This window comes from Papilio xuthus, unplaced genomic scaffold, assembly GCF_000836235.2.
Source record: "Papilio xuthus unplaced genomic scaffold, Pxut_1.1 DF824888.1, whole genome shotgun sequence".
Taxonomy (NCBI): domain Eukaryota; kingdom Metazoa; phylum Arthropoda; class Insecta; order Lepidoptera; family Papilionidae; genus Papilio; species Papilio xuthus.
In genome coordinates, this window is record NW_013533761.1 from 2,872,275 (window position 1) to 2,891,377 (window position 19,103).

The 19,103-nt window shown below is 36.3% G+C and overlaps 1 protein-coding gene across 3 annotated transcripts in view; it reads left to right on the top strand.

Annotated features, from left to right (window-relative positions):
- The window catches only part of nmo (serine/threonine-protein kinase nemo), a 93,562-nt gene that overhangs the window by 72,075 nt on the left and 2,384 nt on the right, over positions 1-19,103 (top strand). For all 3 annotated transcript variants that reach the window (XM_013325138.1, XM_013325139.1, XM_013325137.1), the window contains exons 4-8: positions 9,490-9,596; positions 15,634-15,802; positions 18,099-18,225; positions 18,466-18,636; positions 18,839-19,058. In XM_013325138.1, coding sequence (XP_013180592.1) covers positions 9,490-9,596; positions 15,634-15,802; positions 18,099-18,225; positions 18,466-18,636; positions 18,839-19,058 — 794 coding nt within the window. The remainder of the gene's footprint in view (positions 1-9,489; positions 9,597-15,633; positions 15,803-18,098; positions 18,226-18,465; positions 18,637-18,838; positions 19,059-19,103) is intronic.

Consider the following 19,103-nt stretch of genomic DNA (forward strand, 5'->3'; position numbering starts at 1 on the left):
AAGACTGTCAAATGTGCATATTAATTCGAAGAGTCAAGTTTCAAGAAGTTCTGTGGACCGGGGGTAGCACCGAAACTGTAAGTTTTATCTACAGTTTTGGTACTATCTTTTGTCCCTTGAACTCAGTGACATCGTCTGAAACAAGTTATTATTTTATTGCCATTTGCTGTTTAGTTCAGAGTTATTACCTATTCGTTTTGTAGAATCTAACTGTTTTCCAACTTGGATTTTGTTAAGTGTCCTATTTGAATTATCATTCAAAAAAATCATGAACGAATCCGGAAACAAGTTGCTAAAATATACCAGCATATAAGATGGATGATCATGTTATCGTAAGATAATGATAATTTTTGTTCACATTGAATTTGCACTACCAGCCTCTTTGTACAAATTGGTGTGTTCTCTTATTATTAAGATATAAGGGTAAAGTGTGTCTTAAAAGTTTGATTTATGAAATGAGAAAGGTATGCTTTGCTATTTAGCATATTTTGAAAGGACGAATGATAAAGAGACTAAATTTGTAAAGTGATTTTGTGAATGCTGGTGTGAGCAATGCTGAAACTTACTCTAGGTTCTTTTTAATTTGGCACCCTTTTTCCTTGTGGTATACAAATACAACCGTTGTTGAAGACCTACAGTTGTAGGTCTTAGTACATGGGTACTAGGTCTTGGTACTTAGTTATCATTTAAAATATGTTTTTAATTCAATTTGATACGTTTTAAGAGTCAATTTGATGAACAGATCCCGTGATACAACGAGCTTCATGAAGTCGAGTCGTAATTGGAAGCTAAAGCTCAATCAAATAGACTTTTCTATAGATATACCTGTTGTTCACGTTCAACGAAAATCTGTTAGGGAATGCCGCTGTTGTGAGGTCAGCCTGCCGGGACTCAAGCGAGCACGTTTTATGTTCATAGAGAAGTCCCCGCATTATAAATTTAGCTAGTACGCTGTTTACGCACTGCCTCCCGGGAAGAGTAACAATGGGGTATTAAAAAATAATTGAGGTCCGCGTTGTGAAGCGAAACTCATCTAGGTTCATTGTTGATGTGAACCAAAGCCGTAATAAAAAATAGCACTTACGATCGTAAAAACACTCATAAAGCGCCGTTGTAAAATCTGATGGATACAGACAATGGAGGCATGCATTACTCGTCTTGATGTGTAAGGTCGGTCGGGGTGTGAGTTTACGTTCCCGAACTTTGTGATTCAATCGCTACTTATTCGGTCTTACTTTTGAACGATTCATTCCAAACATATTATATCTGCAATAAACAGTCCAGAAACACGTTCGCAGATTACGTCTATGTACAATTTTTTTTCTTCCTTTACTCGTTTGTCTTACCTACAGATTCTGAGTACTAATTTGTGAAACTTTTTAATAAACAGTGAACATTTGTTATTACAGTGCTATATCGGGTTGGCTCTAACAATGCGGACGCTTAGCACAAGGCATTCTATTAGACACAACACGGGCCCTACGTACACAGTACCTTGGCTTTGTTCATGTTACGATTAAGGCAAAAGAATCTCGTCATAAACAGGCTCATGTTTCACGGCATTCTTCGCTACACGCGTCCAACGTGACGTAACCGCTAGCTATGTATTACCTTTCATCGCACAGTATTATTACATGTAAATTCCTTGAAACGGTTCAACAACTTAAGGAATGCTGTTTTAGACTCGTAAAGATTTTTTTAAACACACAAAAGTTTGCAAAGCAAGCAATTGCTCAATTGAAATGGATTAAGATGAGAAATGATCTTGTAATTATTTTAACCTTGAACGAATTTTCTAAAGTGTAACCAAGAGTCTTAAAGAAAAAATCTTGGTTATGCCTAAGGTTACAAAAAAATTGCTATACGAGTATGTACAAAATGTTCTCCAATTACTTTGCGTTATTTATTAAATTTCATCGAAAACATCAGTTTAAATTTACATTTTCTATTTTAAATAATTAAGTATTTACTAAGATCCAATTTCCATTTCACAAATTACTTCGTGACTAATTTTCCATAGACAGTTTAAACCGTGGCTTAGTGTTGAAGTCGTTAAGATAGGGCGACGGCCCTTCGGTTAATGTATTCAGGCAATTTCGGCGAAGCGAGCGTTCGCGACGCCGCCCGGGAGCCGCCCGATACCCCGGCGCTGTCTAGGCCCCAGATTAAATTTGTACCCTTCTGTTTGTGATTTTGTATTTAGCTTTCACTTTGCCAATCTTTAACTGATGCTGATTTATATAGATTTATATACACATCTGAAATAAAGTAAGCAATCGGATTTATCAAGGGATTTGAAAAGCAATATAACGGTGATTAAAATTTATTTACTCTGGCGAAGTAAGGTAAATATTTTAGGGTCCAATAAGCCCTTCCCTTATTGCCTCTGTACACAATTCCGCTGTTTCCTTAGCTTTGGCGCAAACTATTTCCTTTTGCCATTTGTCATAAGAGTTACTCTGGCGTTTTCATTCAAGGAAAGTAAATAATATTATTAATGTCATTGCTTCTACTTTGTAACTATATTATTTTTTGTAGGAAACAAAGTTTCTTTTAATAATTGATGGAAATTTAGAAAAACAAATTTTTGTTTAAATGTTAGATTAATTCCTTAAACGTGGTGCAATATTTTTGTAATTGTTAGCTTAATCTATTTGAGATAATTAAAAAAAACTCTGAAGAATAATTAAATTAGTCGTTACAATTTTCTCTTTTGCGTTCTTTTCATTATATGAGTTTTCCGTTATATAACAATTGCAGGAAACCATTATAATGAATTTTTATTTTATAGGCTATAATACAAAAGATTTCAGTTCAGCCATAAAATTAAGTTTGCAAATAGGGATATAAGTTTGATAGGAAGCGAGAAGCGAGCTCAGTCGGCACTTGGCATGGCTGAGAGGGTTCTTGGCGTAGGCCGTTCGCAAGGGACAGTCTCACTCCGGTGCCTTGGACGGTTGCCCGATAGACTTTAGATAACGCCCGCCGTATTGCGACGCGGGTATACTTGTGCAGTTTTTATGCTGACGCTCCTAACACTAAGCCTAGTAATTTCGTACTGCTGGATTGGATGAAAATATCTAAATCGAATTTGTCTTGATAGGTATGTCTTTAATTTTCTTGTTTTGTGTATTTTCTTAAAGTATGTTAGCACGTCTTTGCATGAGTGCTACTTTCTTTATTTCTTTGTGCTGCAAATTTTATGGCTTTATTGCATGGTGCATTATGTATCTTTAAATGTATTCAGTTTACAACCCTTACGATCTCTAAGCAGATTTAATATTTTGACGTACACATATTATTGCTAACCTGAATTGATACAGGTTCGCAATCTATAAATTATTTATTTTTTCTTGATATTTGCTTGTATTGTATGATAGCTTTATATTGATGTTATATTGGTATAACTATCTAACGTTATACAAGTTCTAACCACAAATAAACTCCAAAATGATTCTACGTACCTAAATCGAATCCATAATCCACACGTTTTGATCTAATTTCCGAATGGCAGCTTCTAAATTAACGACGTATCTTGTTTCTTTGAAGTCTTGTATTTGCTTAGATTCTAAAAATAGCTACCTTTTAAATTAAACGAATTTTCATTGACTGGTAATTCAGTTGACTGGTAAAAATGACAGGGAAAACGGAAATTTGTTGGCGCCGGTGCCTTGTGCAGTAACGGGCATTAAAATCGCTTTATTTTTCCTCGTTCTAACGACAAATTGTCTTTTCATTTAACATGCAATGTTCACAAACAAGAACCAAAGGTCCAAAGATAATTATAACTATAGTTTCGATTTGAGAAAAAACTTTGGGTGTTGAATAACAAGTTATTGATTTATTTAATTTAATGTTGTGTTTAAAATAAATAACACTTTAGTTCGTTTGCTATTAAAATATATGAAACAATACATTTTATGAGATCATTGTCAAGAACGTTATTTAAAATAGGCATAAAGATATTTCTCTTTTATGTAAGTGAAGCCGAAGCGTATCAAATGTTGACGGGCGCCGTATCCCTCGACGCTGCAGGATCACACGGGTGCGAAAGAGACAGGAGATCGGGAACGGTCTAAGATTACGTTTTATTATTGTCGTGGAAAAGGGAGCTCGGTCGTTTGCCTGCGGTTTGATCCTGGGACGTAACAGGACTCTAAATAATGTCCAGCTCTAACACGACTCCAGAAAGAAATTGCGGACTTAACTCTACAAATGGCATGCTCTGACATGTAAAGCGATTAAACGTTTAGGAGATTGTTTAGAAAGTCCGCGATTTGCAATTTCCAAAGTTCCATTGGTATAAAAATGTAGTATTTTTTTCAGTCTCTGCAATAATGTGAATCCTAAAAACACGGTACAAATATTTTTATCATTCGATTCACTGCGCAGGGATGCTAGATATATTCTGAATGGTATATGAACAGATGTTAAACTTCTTACGATTTCTCCTCATTTTATTAAGTTGAATAAAAACCATGGAATGCATAAAGTGGTTATTGATGTGGCATCCAGTATGTTGCTTGGTCGATTTCTAGCGATTTGTCAATGTCTTCCCCGTCGCGACATGCTCGAGTTTGCGGCTACCAATAGTCATTTGCAGAACCCTTTTTTTAATTTACGACTTTATTACACTTTTTATCGTTGTTCCATTTGTACGTTTCTTATTTTAACGTTGATGTTCAGTGTTACAAATGAATTGTTACTGTTTTTTTAAACTTTATATAGATGATTTCATAACCCTGTGTGTTCGAGTAGAAAGAAAATTGATGACATTAACTTACTACGCTACTAATTTTTTTAGATTTATACTCCTTATAAAAAATACTGGTTCCTTTACACATTTTAAACTGTACCGTATTCTATGTTTCAACGTCTCTTCATTGTTACACATTTTCAAATGATGCCAAGCTTACAGTTTCCAGCTAAAATACAAATGTCGATGATCCATCATTGTCGACTTTTTCTTCGCTACTTCATTTTAAAAATGTATGTTCCGGACACTTGAGTGCTTAGTCTTATAAAAGGGACTATAACAAGGGAAATGTTACGTCATCACCAAAACAAAAACTTACACTGATTAACATTTTAAGAGAATCTTCATATATTACTCATTGTAATTAACATCAAAAAGGCGTTTTGAGTATGTTAACTGTAAAACTGTCTTGGTATTGTTAATGCTTGAAGGTTTATTTGTACGTTTCAGTAAATGTTAGTAAAAATAAGACGAAAATAAAGAATTTAATGTGTAATCAAATGTTTTTGAACTAGCATTTATGTTATAACTCATCAGTCAATCGTCTCCCTTTGTTTTCCTTATTGTTTTTCTATACCAAAATTAACTTGACATGGTAGATCACACCAACAGACCCTTAATTAATTTCTAACACTTTTAAGGAATATCTAACGACAGTAAAATCTCCGTTAACATTATCTCTCGCATTAAAAGTTAGTAAAAAGACGTTTCGATAAATGTTGTAGTAAATTGTGTACGACAAACGAGCTATCGGTCGCGGCAGAGATGTCCGATAACGCACAATGTTTCTTGCTAATCGACCTCTAGATAAGGCGCGTTTTATTTTCTCAATCGAACTTTCAACGGACTAGCATTCTATCTGAATATTCTGAAACTCAAGGTAAAGGAAATTCGTCCTAGTTGCTTACCGGTTCGAGGTCAGATTGGTTTGAATGTTGGAAGTGCTTGGTCGATTGTGCGTGAAGGATTTTTTGTTAGGTCGAAATGTATTAGGAGCGTTGCAGTGTGATGGTTTGGGTGCACAGCTGCACAACATCCGCCCGCGTCATTGTGTGCGTACACAAGTGCGTTTTTGTGCTTTATACTCGTATACCATCAACTTCTGAATAATGTAACGGGTATTGTGCTCTGATGGTATTTGTTTGATGATGAGGGTTGCACCAATTTATTAACTTCTGTTACTTGATAAAATATCGTTTACAAAAATGAGATTCAAATTCACTTCCAACATTGGAATATATAGAAAAGCGAAAATTTACTTTACATTTTTATATAATAAATAAACGACGAGAGTGCGGATATGGTCGTAGAATTACGAATGGAGTTGCTATAAGAGCCACAAAGATATTTGTAATACAACTAATATTTATAAAAAAATCAATTACATTCGATATTTTGGCAGATGCTTCCTTGTGAATACATTATCAAAATTACACTCTATGCGATGCAATATGTATAAAATTTCAATACTATAAAATTGTTTATACATTCCATCATCCTTGATAATACGACATTCAGTCACTTGTTCATATAAATTCATAAAATAATATAAACATTGTATAACTCTGGGTACTGTTTCGTCACGTAATTAGGCGAATGTCTGCTCTTTATTACTGTGAATGAAGAGAAATTAAGTGTTGTTTTTGTCATAAAGGTGAGTGGAGTGAGCCGTTGAAGGCTCGCGTAACTGTTGATAATTTGACTTTAATTACTTTCACTGCGACCCGGGATAATAAAAATGGAATCGATTTAGTACGACTCGGTGACGCTGAACGAATAATATCTTTGGAAATATCATTAAAGGTTAAAATAGATGAGCAATTGACTGATAATAATCATTAAGTTGTATAAATTTTTTAATTAGAGGTTGAAAAGCTTATTTGCAGCTGTCTAGTAAATTGAATTCGCCCTTAGGAGTGCTAGGAGAAGCAGTTTAAGAGTTTTATTATTATTATAGTCTTTCGACAGTTTATCATATAACGAAACCTCTTAATTATCGGAGCTCACGGGTTTTAGGAAAATTCTATAGATTGTACCGTAGGGAAAACGCGCAATAAGGCAGGGGTAGCCGGGCGGGGTCCCTCAGTAAATAATTACGCCGGGCGTAGGGGCGCATCCCTGTAGCGGGCTCCGACTAGGCGACACTCCTTTGCTTTCGCGGTATAGCCATTTTTTTATAATATTACGTTTGTTGTTTTTTCTTTCAATACAACCAATAGCTGGAGCTCAAAAATCTTACGTGATATTTTTACGTGAGATCTGATTTTGGGAAATTGGATAACTGATTAAATAGAATGTGAATGTGTTATTACTCTACTGGACTTGATTGCGTCAATCTTAGAACAGCTCATAAGATCCGCCGTACACGAACTGCTTTAACTAGCGGATATCAACTGTAAACTGCAGTCCATGGCGGACTTTAACCGACTCCGTAAAGCCGACCTTGTGTTGCGGCCCTAATTGAGCCTTGTGCACCAGTTTTGTGGTCTGTATCGTATTGAGATGCAGGGATCAAGCCAATGCGCGCTACGTGACCGAGATTTTAAGTTACTTCTTATTTTTAAAGTCTTTCTTTTTTTCAATTTTGCTGGAATGAAGATTGAAAGCTAGGAATAGTTTTTTCTTGTTGACTGAAACGATGTGGTTATTGTACACATTTTAAATAAAAATGTGTCTCAACAAAATATATTTAAGTACGTTATAGTGCATTGTGTTTATATTTTAGAAAGCAAATACTCTTAAATATTTGCGTGAGGTAAATGAGAACTCTACATTTTAGTTGCCCCTAACGCCATCTATGACCCGCCAACGTTAACTATGTTCTGGACTGGAAATTCGTTTCAGTATTATTTAACCAAAAGTTTGTACATATTTAAAGCAAATTAAGTCTTCTAATTCATCTTTTAAAATTTTTTTAAATTACATATTTACATAATAAACTCCAAGATATGTTTATTTGTCACTAAAATATTATTATTGGTTATAATTTGTTTACAACGGAAACTTAAGCCAATATTCTATACTATGTTGCCAATTTTGCCACGTTGATCCAGCATGAGAAAATGACACGTGACGTCACTGCACTATAAATTGCACAGCGTCTACAAATAACTTGTGCTTTACGTGCGGAAAGGTTCAACTTTGTAGGTCAACGAGGGCCTTTTGAAGTGCCCCGAGAGACGGCACACGTAGGCCTGTAAACTTTGTATGTATGCGGCGTGTCTGACACGTCGTATCGAACACGTGTGTTCATTTGTGTGTATGTGTGTGATGAGGGATTTGCATATCGCACATTGCGCGGCGAACATTTTACTGACGCTCTCTAAATAATTCCATTTCGATCTTGATTATTTTTCAATATGTTGGTAAATTTATTTTTATTATTAAGCGACAAAAAATTATACGGATTTTTTTAAAATATACATAGACACAGACTAGTCTTCTTCCAACGATGTGATAAAAAAAAACTATGCTCTTATAAAAGGTCGAGGTATTTGTGTTATTCGTCACGCCCTTTATTATAAATTACTTTGCTTCATCGCTTATAATGCGTACAAAAAGTAGCTGGAATAACATTCTCGTTTTTTGTCCGATTATGGTTTTCAGGGAAAGATGGATCATGTTTTAAAGTGAACCGTCAGTCAATTTTGAATATTGTATACCTTTTACATAATATTTTTACATAAAATATGTTTTACGTAGCAATTTATGATGAAAAAGTACCTGAAATAAAACAGAAAAAATGCTTTCACACTTATCAACATTTGCGTTTCTCGGATATTGGAAGTCGGCACCCACGGGACGATCCTGGAACACGCAATTTTCTTAAACCGACCTCACTAAATTGACTTGAGAAATAACTGACGGTATAATCTAATTTCTTTTTTAAGTTAGAAAAGTAAACGAAAAGCGTCATAAAATTGGTACTATTGTGTTATCGAATTGTTGAAAGATGTCTTATGCACCAACGAAAAAAAAAATATAAAAATTGTGTACTGAATTTTAGAACCAATTAACAAGTACACGAATACGGTGAAATTTCTGTTGGTAAAATATTCTAACTACATAAGCCTTTAATTGTATCGAGCCTTTACAAAAAATGGCACAAACAAAGCACTCGCGGTGTATAATCCTCGATATAGCTTTGCGTATTTCAAATATCCCTTGGCCGACACGGTCTGTGTGTCCTGTAATTTTGATAATGGCCTTGCGGGGGCGGTCTGGTGCATACTCGCCGGAGATAAACGTGATAACGGAGACGACCGCCGGGCCGCGGTATTCAGCCTCCGTGCTCTGCCTTTAAGCCGAAAGGGAGGCTGGGGAGAAATTCCCTTTGCGTCTGTGCCCACTCCGGCCCACCCTCCCCGTGCGTGGGCGTTTATATTACGCTCCACTTGTCGCGACTCGTATCTCAATACTAACTAAATTCGGTTTTGTTTTCGTTTCCATTACCGGCGTATGTACAGTGTACACATGCCGCAGGCGGCGTGCCGGGCGAGTTTGTTTACATACCTTATTATATCCAATTTGTTTTTACTATTAGTGTATAACGGTATATAATAAAATATATAATGCAATTTGAGTGCTATGTTATTTAAAAATTGTATTTGAACAATTGACCTTTGTAATTTTTACGAATAAAATTCAGGGTAACTTCAGAAACAGACTGATCAGGTTTCTTATTTGTTTGTAACAAAAATATGTTGAATTTCCTTAACTAAGTACTTACACAGTTATGTGATAACGGAGCTTCTACAAAGCGACCTGCACAAGATCATCGTGTCCCCACAACACCTATCAGCTGACCACATCAAAGTCTTCCTCTACCAGATATTAAGAGGTGAGTACAAACCCCCCTTGCATTATGTCCCCATGCCTTACGCCCCCGTGTCGCCTTTACTTGTGTAACCTTAATTAGAAGCTTTAGAGAGTGTAGTCAGATTAACACGCTACGATATATCTTGCATTTGATTCCTTTCGTTTTAGATTTTTTTTTATTGTGTTTATTTTGTTGCGTAGAAAAATCAATAAACTGATTGGTTTTGTTGCTATATGTACAGCGCGCATTATATTTGATTCGAAGTATTGTAAAATTTTTGTTGTAATATTATAATATTTTATTTTATGCCTATTATTACGTAAATTTAAAATAAACGGTGTTCTAATTTGCTAACCAACCAAATTTCAAAGTTAATAAAAATTGTAGTTATAATTTTATTCATATTATGTTTGTGTAATAACCTAAGCTTGAAAGAGATAAATGCTTTATTAAGCTATGTAAGGTCTCCAACGCCCGTACTTGTGTTTTACGCGTCGTTTGACTCATCAAATTGTCTTAATCTTTGTTTTGGAACTTACTGCGGACATAAAAACATCGACAAAAGCTTCATATCAGAGATGAAGGTAGTTATATAGGTTATTGTTCTCTCGAAGCTCGCTTTTATGATATGGAGGCGATTTAATGGTCAAACTAATGGATAATACGGGAAGTTACTTAATGCCAGCCTCCCTTATACACTCGGGAAAAGTTTTTCTATCACATGTACTTTATCTGGCTTAAATGAGACTATTATTAAGTTATATCCGTTAATACTTCTTGATAGTTGAGTGTTTTGTTAACCTATAATCTCAGATCTTTGATTAAATTATTGTCCTAAAAACAATCACGAATATAGTGCACTAATAGTTATAGACAATTGACATAATTTAAATTTGCTTGCTGACTGATGCTTGTCAATTTTTTTTTAAATATAAAATGGGTTTAGCTTTACGCGGCCGAGACTATAAATTTTAGTTTAAATTTAGATGGTCTTTAAGCAGATGGAGAGGGAGTTCAATACCGTGCCTTAAACTACGTTCCCCTTTAGCAATGGGGCTGTGCAGTAAACCAATTAAAATTTCAAAGATATTTTTTGTAAGGGTGGCTCAAATTTTCTCTTAAGTTTTTCGATTTGTACAGTTTTTGTAAGTTGAGTACTAGTATTTTATTTGGACAGTTTTAGATTCGCTCGAACATTAAGAACTGTTTTATCCTTCGAAGACTGAATTGACAATTTACGATAAAGTAGCAAACGCCCAGTGAGGCAAACTAATTCAACTTTATCACGTTTACCTTACGTTAGCAAAACTTGTGAGTATGCAAACTTAATATTTGCTGCAAATGAATGGAATCACCTCCCAACAGCCGGAGTCATCTCGATTCCGCGTTATTAATTCTTGCAATTAATCCCGCCTCCCGCCGCCCACCGAGAGATTTCCCGGGAGTGGAACGTGCTAAGGGAATCTAGAAAAATGTGATCGTTAAGCTCCCAGCGCTCGGCGTGTTTAATTAAAAACTTTATAGAAGTAGCGGCTCGACGACCCGGCCTCGGGACTTAGAACTCAAATTACTTCATAATATACCACCGACCCAGAAAGACGCGGTTTTGACGCACGCCGACAGCTTTTATTCCATCTCTACATCGCTATATGCTCACTGAAATTTTAGAAGTAGCTTTTAAAGTATTTTCAGAGTAGAGCTGTAGAGAAATATACTGGCTATTCATTTTTTTAAGTCGTAATATATTTTTTATGTGTTATTTATGAATTGATGAATGAAAAAAATTGATACCAGAGACGTTAAATATAAAGGTACAATAAAGTATTTTTCGTATTTTTATTTGATATTTTTCGCGTCGCCGGTTCGATACTCTTCTCAACTTGTCGCTTGCGAGGCACTGAACTGTGTATCCTGGTTGCAACATTATTGTGTCTACTCTCAGCTGGGGGCGGCTAGACGGAGTCTAACGATCAAGAATTTTCGATATTTGAGATAGCACACTCCATCTTGATATATTAACCATTGATTTAGCTATAATTTTCTTTGAACTGACCAATTCAAGCGAGTCGATGAACCTAGTCTTGCAAGAGGGGTCTAGACAGCGTTTGAGTTCCATTCTGGCGTATTGATTGCATCCCGAATATGTATTGCCGTTCCTAGTCCGTAGACGCTGACAAGTATGCTAATGGGGACTCAGCCGGTGTATCTGTGTATATCTCGTTGTTCAGCCGGGCACTGGTGCAGGTGCCAGCCGACATGCCAGGGATGCTTTTATTATTGCTGCGCTTCATACTATAAAGTAACGTCGACTTTGTGAACATAATTGCCGGTTTACGTGGGATAGTTCCTTTATTGCGTGTTGAGTTTTACACACTTTTATATAGGTTTTTAAGTTAATCTGTAAAGGGGTTATATACTTTTTCAGAAATATTCGTTTACTATGTAATGTGCTACTATACTCAATGTTAATTAGAGATTAAACAGCATATATCGATTTATTAACTCATTAGTGTTTCTAGAAAATGCCAATGCATTTCAAACAACTATAAAGAAATGTATTTTTGCGTGTATTAAGCTATTCAGCATTGATAATATTTCAAAAGAACACGAACATGAACAACGCGTATAAATCCAATGATTCGTTTGAAACCAATCGTATTTTAAAATTCTTTAAAAATGAACTTCGTTAATTAATATCGTCTGTACGAAGCGGCGAGATAGAATCGTGTGTTGCGCTCCGACTAACGAACGAAATTATGGAAATGCGTCGCCTGACCGGACTCGTTGTTCTGCATTTCTCTTTGCCATCACATCCACGCGCTATACCGAGCGTTAGGCGTTTGGAGATTCATACGACGTTCCCTGTAATGTCCATAATAAAATAATTACTCTCTATCAAAGCTTTACAACTTTAGACACTAACGTAAAATCTTTTGACAAATGCCAATAATGTTTTCTTAATATATTTTGAGAACTCGTGTATCTGTGGTTGACGTGCGTAATCTCCGTGAACATGTTCCCTAAATCCTAACACGTCAGTTTCTCTACCCACATATATCATTGTAGGGCACAATGACAGTATTACCTATTTCCACAGTCCGATACTAGGCGTATGAGACATCCATCTTGTAGCACGGCTTATCGGAGATTGCTCAACGCGCAGTTTCCCTCGCCTGTACGTCATGACTTATTCAAGTGTTATGTAGCACTCTCTAATAAAACATTCAATGTCAATCCTACTGAGGTGGACAAGACTATTGCCTCTTCAGATGTTATTGTATTGTTTTTAGTTGTATCTATAGAAATGAGTTATGTTTACACTTTTAATTCATGCCACAGCTTTGGAAATTTAAACTTCCTAAGATTTAACCATTCAGACAATTTTTTTCTTTCAATATTAATTGTGCTGTACTAAGGAGACTAACAACTGAAATTCTTCTGTTTGTTGATCTAACGGTTTGTTGTTTGTATATAACGTGTGCATGTAGCACGGCGTTAAAGTAGTTTCAACTCACACCGGGGCGTGAGCAAACAAAGTGATTCATTGTTATTACGGGCCTTATGAGCTTGAACACTTGTATTGATAACGTGTTCTGATAAATTATTGAGCTGATTTGAGAGCATGTAGTGTTCATTTTCGTTAAGGGAATGACTTATAAAATAAATCACTTGGACGTCTGTAGAAATACGAGTTGATATATACAGATTAACGTTAAAACGATTCGAATTATTTGCTTGGGTGAAATGCAATTACTTGAAATCATTGTTGTTCAACGGAAGCCCTAAAACAATTAAAATGGCCGTTACATCGAGCAAACTGAATGGTGGCGTCGGACCGTTGTCCTTGCGGTGATAGGAGTCGGGACGTCGCGGTCTCTCGCGCGGCCGTCGACCCCCACCTCACCAGCTAATGCACCCGATGCACGATAATCACGATATACTGTTATTTCTGTTGTCCTGGTACTTTTATTGCACCATTAACCTATTTGATCCTAACAATGCGAAATTTTTATGAATTGGAGTTGCCTAAATTCCTAAATTTTCTGCTGCCTTGGTATTGATATTTTATAACTATTCTAACGAGTCTATTCTAATCTACTCGAAAATCTTTTCTTAAATTCGGTCAAGTTTTATGTGAAAAAAGGTTTCTCAATGGATCCTGATCAATACTATTAAATAAGGAGAACTGGCTGGTCTAATCTGTATTTCGGCCAATAAATCTATTGGTCCTTTGGATTTATTAAACTCTATTGGCTGTGTAGTAAAATTGTTTTTATTTCCTTTTTCGGGATTCGCGTATGTGAAAAGTGATGTTCATCCGTTGGGAAATTATATCCGGCACGAGGCAGGAGGCTCAAGGCAGCGCGATGTCGTTAATTTGTTGCGACGTACAACCGCCGCTAAGAGGCGCCACTGCTTCCCTAAACTGTCTCCGTACATTTGCGCTCTTGACTATATTATATCTTGATTATGTTTATTATCTTTATAAACATTTAACCTAATATTTTCGTAGTTAATAATCTGAGATATAAATCAGCATTTAGAAAGTAAAGCAAATAATAACTAAAAAGCTTCCATATCGTTTTGCAGAATTTCTCCGTAGTTGAATAGTTCCTTCCTTAAAGAGAGATTTTAACCGACTTCAAAATGTAGGAGGTTCTCAATACATCTGTATGTTTTTATTTTATTAAAAAAAATCGTTACTATGATAATAACTTGCAGCTTCTTGTAGTTAAACTATTATAAATCAGTGTAAATGGTAATGGCAAACAAAATTCTTTTATGCATATGTACTTTAAAAGTAACAAGATTTTACTGAAACGTATATACCTTTGTGCATTATATCTATTTAGCTTATCCTTGCGTAGAGGAAGTGAAATAGCGTTCTCACGGGTATTTCTAACTCGGAGAACGTATTCGGGCTTGCGGCTTGCACCGTCTGTGTTACAAGTCCGCTGTTTAGAACTAATGCTAGGTAAAGTATTCAAGAACAGTCTATTTTGTACGGTAGCTAGCTTTTATAATTTAATTTAGTTAGGTACGTGAATGTCTCGTGTTTTGTAGAACTAAATTACTAAAAACGATTGATTTTTTATCTACAGAATTAACGCAGTCATTTCAAACTTTTTATAGATTAAAAAAGGAAAACATTGTTATCCTTTCTCTCCTAGTATTATGGATAAGAGATTTACAATGCCTTCAATCCGTTTATTAAAAAATGATTTTAAAACGCATATGGAATCTTTTGTTTGAAATATAAAATCCTTTCTAGTAGAAAATTCGTATTAAATTGTAATAACATTATCTCACCTCGGCACGAATTTATTCTCTTTTTATTGCTATGCCAGCTTTTTGTGACAATCTCTCGAGACCAGAGCTGGTGCTGCGTCGCGTCTAACGAGCAAAATTCTCGCCCCTGTCATCTATTATTTATGACTACGAAATCTGGCGCACTGTTAGGAAAACGTTTCATATATCCGAGAAGTGGGACGTTGGTCCGCAGATATTTATGTTGTACGATGCAGACATATAGTGCCTTCATTGGGGAAATCTTCGTTCGATATTGTCCCGTTGCGAGTGGAAAAAACTAGATTTTGATGTAGGAAGTACATTTTATATTGTATGTCTATTACTGGTACTAGATTTTACCGGTTTTGGGCAGTTTCATATTGTCTCCAATTTGAAACTGCTTGTATTAGGAATTTATCGGTTACAATCGGTCAAAGGTTCTTAAAGCGATATCTGAATAGAATATTAGCTGTTTATTCTGGCTATGCTTTGCGGAAATAACAGTGCATTTAATAACAAGGGTACATTTTTATCAGAATCAAATACATTTAGTAAAAGTGACTTCTTATAACAAAGACTCTGAGTATGGTTATGTTTTAATTTTATGTTAAACAAGGTTTCTACCTATAACAAATATTTCAGAGAATTCATTGCTACCGTAAAACATACTGGCTCATAGCATCTGTAAGAGAGTCGTACATGTATTACTCGCTTTGTATATTAAGAAATTGTGGTAGTATGTTACATAGCATTTCTATTTGATCGCCAGGTCTAAAGTATCTGCACTCCGCCCGCATCCTGCACCGCGACATCAAGCCCGGCAACCTGCTCGTCAATAGTAACTGCGTGCTTAAGATATGCGACTTCGGTCTCGCGCGTGTCGAGGAACCCGATGTTACGAAGAATATGACTCAAGAAGTTGTCACGCAGTACTACAGGTAAGGAATGACAATTGGACTTCGCTCTTCTTAAATATGTGATAAATCCATATACTACTTAAGAACATTTTAAACTTTTAAGGAACCTATTAACTATTAAGGGATGAACTAGCATAGACAAGCTATCAAGAAGTACCGATGTTTTTGTTAAGGTTTGAGGATTCTGAAAACACATTAAGACTGTAAATACTTGTAGGTATCGGAACGTAAAAATAGGTTTTCTTTTCATATTAGGTTAATGTTCAATTCACTATTCAGCGTGGTTTAGATGGCCCACATTTGAATATCGTTCGAGAGAAAGCCAATCTTGTATAGTGGATTTAAACGAACATTGGTCTTGATTGCAGTCTATTCGCTTCTCTAAAAAGTTTTTGTTCTCGTTCCTTCGTCTAGTAAATGTGTGATATCTAAAAAAGCCAATTTAAATACGTAGTCCTTTAAGCTCAAAAGAATAGAACATGGCTACTTTTAGGAAGAAACCTAAATTCTTTTTAGTTTTTTTTTGCACTATTACTACAAAAAAAGATGTCGTCTGATACTTAGTGTTACTACCATTTAATATAAAGCTATAGGAATTATGTTGAAGCGACTTAAAAGTATTTGCTATATGTATTCATACCCGGGTTTATATTATAGCATGACTCGTTAAATAACGCGCTCATACATTTCATGTCTGGCAATTTATACAACGCACGTACGTACATAAGTAGAGTATATAAATGTATATACGCATACATAGCAGTTGGAAAGTTCTCGCCTTTGCCTCGCTCAGCAGACGGGCTCTATATCGCCGGGATATTAAACTTTACGCCGCAATTTGATACCAACTGAACCTACGCATATTTCACTTGGAATCTCACTTTATCGTTTAAAAAAATACATATTCTCGCTTCGTTATATAGATACTTGCAATTCGACAGAGAGACGATTCAATATTCTTTTGTAGACTAGTAAAAGTAAATATGCATTTGTTATAAAGATGTGAGATGAATTTTGCTTAATTGGTGAATTCGATTTGCTACTAGTTTTTATTTCTTAGATTCGTGGATACAAATATTTATTTAATTCGATTGCACGATTTACGTTGTAAATATATTTCTGTAGAATTTCGCTCCCGCGTATTACATTGCCACTGTCTCCAAACTGAACGAACTTATATTTTTTGACTTTTTTTAAGAGTATAAAATGTTAGTCAGTGAAAATCCACGGTTAAAGAGAATCGAAAAGTCAAACATGTTGCATAAAAGCAATTTCCGATTCGACTCACGTACTGCTGATCTTGGATTCCAAATAAATGGTGAATCCAAGGCTGTGAGGGACGCGGGCTGTGAATGAACGGAACGACCTCTGTCGAGTCCGCGCCGACAACCAGGCCACGGTTGCCTTTGTTATACTAAACCCAAGAAATTGCTAACTCAAGTGTACACTTCGATACGATACTAAATGGTAGCCATCTTGAATCGGTTTTCAAATGCTACTTATATTTTTATGTTGAAATAGCCAATTGTATTTATGAGTTCCCATTTCAAAATTGTATTTGATATTTTTTCATTTTTTCTTACGTTGAAATAGAACGTCAAGCTTCAAGGGTAGCATAAACAATTATAAATCTTTCTAATATTATAAACAGTTTAGATGGATGGATGAATGTTTGTTTGAAGGTATCTCCGGAACGGTTTCATGCATCTCGTTGAAATTTGCTACTTATTAAGTTTGTTTTTAATTCCGCATGGATGGAGTCGCGGGCGACAGCTAGTATGGTATATTTTCTTTTGCATCCGAAAATAAATATAACGCGTTTATTCTGCCTTCAATATGCCGATAATGATGCAGCCAAATGGCGCCCCCATTATTATTGCTAAGCAACTCCCCAGTCCTTTGTTAATATCCCCCGAGCTACCGAACCCTTATAACTTATCAGATACTAACCCATACTTTTATTAATTCCCACGTTTACACTGGACTTGTGTACCGAGATACAATGCCTACATTAAATATGTACGTAGAATGTACTAGCACTAGACTGGAATTTAGTGAAATACTGGAATGCTGGAATTTTAGAAACGATTTCACCGAAATCTCTAAGTAACAGCGTCTAATATTAAGCTTTGAAGAGCCTCCAGTATTCTATTGATCCTGACTAACCAGTCTGGCTACTCACGGCAGAATACATAAGTTTTTGTAAGTCGTTTAGGTTATCGAATGGTTTTTTTTTATTTCTCGTCTATGATACTCTTTTTCTTGTTTTTATTTTGTTATGGGGATATAGTTTGTATTATGGTTTTAACTGTTGCAGAGCACCAGAGATTCTAATGGGCGCCAATCATTACACGGCCGCTGTGGACGTGTGGTCTGTGGGCTGCATATTCGGCGAGCTGCTCGGCAGGCGCATACTGTTCCAAGCCCAGAGCCCGGTGCAGCAGGTCATATTTATAACATAATATATAGTCAATTGTTCATTATATTAGTTCAAGTAATTGAAAAATTCAAAACCAATTTTGTCCATAAACCTTGTACATATGTTATGCTTTATTCACATCTTACTTTCGGTATTGTCCAAAAATATGAACCACTGATGTTGTTCTTATTGGTCAATGGCATACGTGTCTCTTTTTGATCTTGATTCTGAAGATTAAAATTAATAGATAAATTTCATATTCCAGTTGGAGTTGATAACGGAGCTGCTGGGCACCCCGTCGCTGGAGGACATGCGACACGCGTGCGCCGGCGCCCGAGCGCACATGATGCGCCGCGCTCCACGCCCGCCCGCGCTCGCCGCCCTCTACACGCTCTCCGTGCAGGCTACGCATGAGGCTGTGCATCTCCTCGCACAGGTATTTACCTCCCACTACTGCCCTATCCTCCTCAAGCACCAAGATACACCTTTTCTGTTGATTTACAAAGACAGTTTTCTAATGAAAAACCACTGTCTTCTTCGAAACATGGTATGAAAAGTTGAAACCATCATGAATGAGTATAATGCAATATCTTTCAGTCTTGATAATACTTACTTCACACCTTATTTGATGCTTCCAGATGCTGGTGTTCGATCCGTCGAAGCGCATATCTGTGGTGGACGCGCTGGCGCACCCCTACCTGGAGGAGGGGCGGCTGCGCTACCACTCGTGCATGTGCAAGTGCTGCTACAGCGCGCCCCCCGCCGCGCGACACTACTCGCCCGACCTCGAGCCCGCGGCCCCACACGCTTTCCACGACGCCTGGGAGCGTAAGCTTACCACCGTGCACCAAGTCAAAGGTAACCGCACCCACACAACATCATTTACCAACTGCCTCCATAAGG